The sequence below is a fragment of the Eretmochelys imbricata genome, chromosome 11 (assembly GCF_965152235.1).
Source record: "Eretmochelys imbricata isolate rEreImb1 chromosome 11, rEreImb1.hap1, whole genome shotgun sequence".
NCBI classification, from domain to species: domain Eukaryota; kingdom Metazoa; phylum Chordata; order Testudines; family Cheloniidae; genus Eretmochelys; species Eretmochelys imbricata.
This window is the reverse complement of record NC_135582.1, coordinates 59994539-59997684: the sequence shown is the minus strand read 5'-3', so window position 1 is coordinate 59997684 and position 3146 is coordinate 59994539. Positions and strand designations below refer to the sequence as shown.

General features: G+C 61.7%; 1 protein-coding gene across 1 annotated transcript; it reads right to left on the bottom strand.

Annotated features, from left to right (window-relative positions):
- Positions 1-536: 536 nt before the first annotated feature.
- FZD7 (frizzled class receptor 7) lies at positions 537-2219 on the bottom strand. The gene has a single exon (XM_077829834.1). The coding sequence runs from the start codon at positions 2217-2219 to the stop codon at positions 537-539; it is 1683 nt and encodes a 560-aa protein (XP_077685960.1).
- Between the last annotated feature and the right edge of the window lie 927 nt (positions 2220-3146).

Genomic DNA, 3146 nt, shown 5'->3' with positions numbered 1-3146 from the left:
TAAAAGCAACCCCCTCTCTATGACAGAATATGGGACGCTCAACAGCATGTGATTATAATTGGTCGCTTCTTTTAAAATACTCACGTGATTACTCTGGGTTTGAATGAGAAGACAGTAAAATAGGACTCAGGAAATTAAGCCAATGTCGGCTGCAGTCTGACCCCCACCGAAGTAAACTATGATTTGACCACTTCTTGAGTCAAAGTTTCATTGGTCCACACTTTACATCGGTCACAGCACAGCGGATCCAGCTTAACCTTTTGCCCAGAAACTATAGGAATTATTTTTTTAAAAAGGGAACTTCTTGCAGGGAAAGAGCTCCCCACCAGCAATCTGAGAAGGGTACTTACTCTGCGCTTTTCAACTTGGCTGGCAAGAAAGCCACCAAGTCACTGTCTGAGGATTTTGTCTTCGGCAAGGCAGAGTTAGGAGACCCCAGGGAGCCCTCTCCCAGTCCTTCAAGAGTCACTCTAGTGTCTGTGTGGCTCTTCCAGGCGCACCAGCAGCCGGCATCAGGGAAGAGGAGCAAGGTCTCATCATACGGCGGTCTCCCCTTTGCTGCCGCTGCTGAGTCTGTGATAGAAGCGCCGCCAGGACTGGAGGGTTTTGCCGGACCAGATCCAGAAGCCGGTGGTGATGCCCACGATCATGGTCATGAGATACTTGATCATGAAGACGGTGAAGTCCGGGCTCATGGGGGCGAAGTGGCCGGGGCAGGGCACGGCGTAGCTCTTGCAGGTCTGCAGCAGCCAGGTCCTCTCCCAGGTCTGGCGGAAGGCCTGCTCGTAGAAGTAGCAGGCGATGACGATGGTGGCGGGCACGGTGTAGAGCACGCTGAAGACCCCGATCCTCACCATCAGCTTCTCCAGCTTCTCCGTCTTGGTGCCGTCGTGCTTCATGATGGTGCGGATGCGAAAGAGGGAGACGAAGCCCGCCAGCAGGAAGGAGGTGCCGATGAAGAGGTAGACGAAGAGTGGGGCCAGCACGAAGCCCCGCAGCGAGTCCACGCTGGAGAGGCCCACGTAGCAGACCCCGCTCAGCACGTCCCCGTCCACCTGTCCCATGGCCAGGATGGTGATGGTCTTGACGGCCGGCACGGCCCAGGCGGCCAGGTGGAAGTACTGGGAGTTGGCCTCGATGGCCTCGTGGCCCCACTTCATGCCGGCGGCCAGGAACCAGGTGAGGGACAGGATCACCCACCAGATGGAGCTGGCCATGCCGAAGAAGTAGAGGATCATGAAGAGGATGGTGCAGCCCTCCTTCTTGGTGCCCTGCGCCACGGTGCGGTAGCCCTCCTCCGAGAAGCGCTCCAGGCACACCGCCCGCTCCTCCAGCAGGAAGCCGGCCACGTGGGCCACGGCCACCATGAAGTAGCACCCCGAGAGGAAGATGATGGGCCGCTCCGGGTAGCTGAAGCGACGCATGTCCACCAGGTAGGTCAGCACGGTGAAAAGGGTGGAGGCGCAGCACAGCACCGACCAGACGCCCACCCACAGCCGGGCGAACCGCACCTCCTCCTCCTTGAAGTACATCAGCCCGTGGGGGCGGCCGGGCTCGCAGGGCGCCCCGCAGTCCCGCTCCCCCAGGAAGCGGTAGCCCAGGTAAGGGGGCACCTGGAGCTGCCGGGGGCAGGAGAAGGCGAAGCCGGCGTGGGGCGGCGGCGGGGTAAGCAGGCCGGGCAGGTAGGGGGTGGGGTAGGCAGTGGGGCCGCCGGCCCCTCCTCGGCCGGGGGTCTCCGAGGTGTTCTGGCCCACGCAGATCTCGCCCGCGCCGTGCACGGGGAAGTTCTCGCAGCGCAGGCGCTCGGGCCACTGGAAGCCGAACTTGTTCATGAGCGCCTCGCAGCCCTGGCGGGCCCGCTCGCACAGGGAGCGGCAGGGCGGGATGGCCTGCTCCAGCACCGTGCACACCGGCGCGTACATGGAGCACAGGAAGAACTTGAGCTCGGCCGAGCACTGCACCTTGACCAGCGGGTAGAACTGGTGCACCTCCAGCCCGGCGTCCTCCTGGTTGGTGTGGCCCAGCAGGTTGGGCAGGATGGTCTGGTTGTAGGCGATGTCGGTGCACAGCGGGATAGAGATGGGCTGGCAGAAGCCGTGGTCCGGCACCGAGATGCCCTTCTCGCCGTGGTACTGTTGGGCCGCCGAGCCCGCCGGCACCCCCAGCAGGGCGCCCAGGAGGGCGGCCAGGCCCAGAGAGGCAGCCGCTGTCGACCACATCGCCGCGGCAGCTGGAGAGAGCAGAGGCGCGGGGAGCCCTTCAGAGCCGAGCGGCGGTCTGCGGCCAGCACATCAGGGGCCCTGGGAAGCCAGCGGGGGAGGGTCACGCGGAGACAGGAGGAGGAGGGTGCGGACGGATCGCTGCTAAACCAGCTCCGTGAGCCCTTGGCAGGCGCTGGAGAATCCTCGTTCAGTCCCAGCCGCACGTCTGCGGTCTTCCCTGGGTCCAGCGACTCTGTTCCCCCAGCCCCGACCAGGCAGGGTCGCCCCACACGCGAAGTTTCCTGAGATGCGGGGGGGGGAGGGGGGAGAGACAAAACACCCACAAACCTAGGCAAAGTCTTTCGCCCGCTCCGCAGAACGTCCCGTGGCGGCGGCAACTCGCTGGCTCCGCTCCCCGCCTGGCTGCTCAGCCCTAAAGCCTGGGATTTAGGTTATAGTTAAACGGATTATTACTTCGCCCGACTGATCCGTGTATTTTACTGGGGGGGCTTAAATAACTTTTAAAATCCAATTACTGCGCGATCCTCCCTCCGGCTCCAACGGTTTCCCCTCTAGACTCCTAGTCAGTTGGCAGGGCCGCCGAAACGCGCCGCGCGGCCGCGGGCAGAGTCCGAGGCAAGGATACAGCAGCCAAAGGAACCTCTCCTCTAGCGAGCGACTCCTGTCCTGTAGAACACAAAAAAGATACATATATGTCTGAGGATTCCACGGAGTCCCGCCCCTTCTCCATTCACAAACCGCACAGCAGGCGGGGCTTAGAACCTCAGCTCCTGCCAATTGCAGCTTCTGTTGGCTCCAGAGCTCTGCTCAGAATTGGTTAGAACAGATTAAAGGGGTGTGGGGAAGAGGGAGGGCGAGGAGGAGTCTGGACTGCGATGGGAGGGATCTCAGTTGAAAAGTTGAGAAAAACTTTCCCCCCACCTG

Coding starts and splice junctions, on each gene's coding strand:
- FZD7 (XM_077829834.1), bottom strand. CDS start 2,219: ATGTGGTCGACAGCGGCTGCCTCTCTGGGCCTGGCCGCCCTCCTGGGC.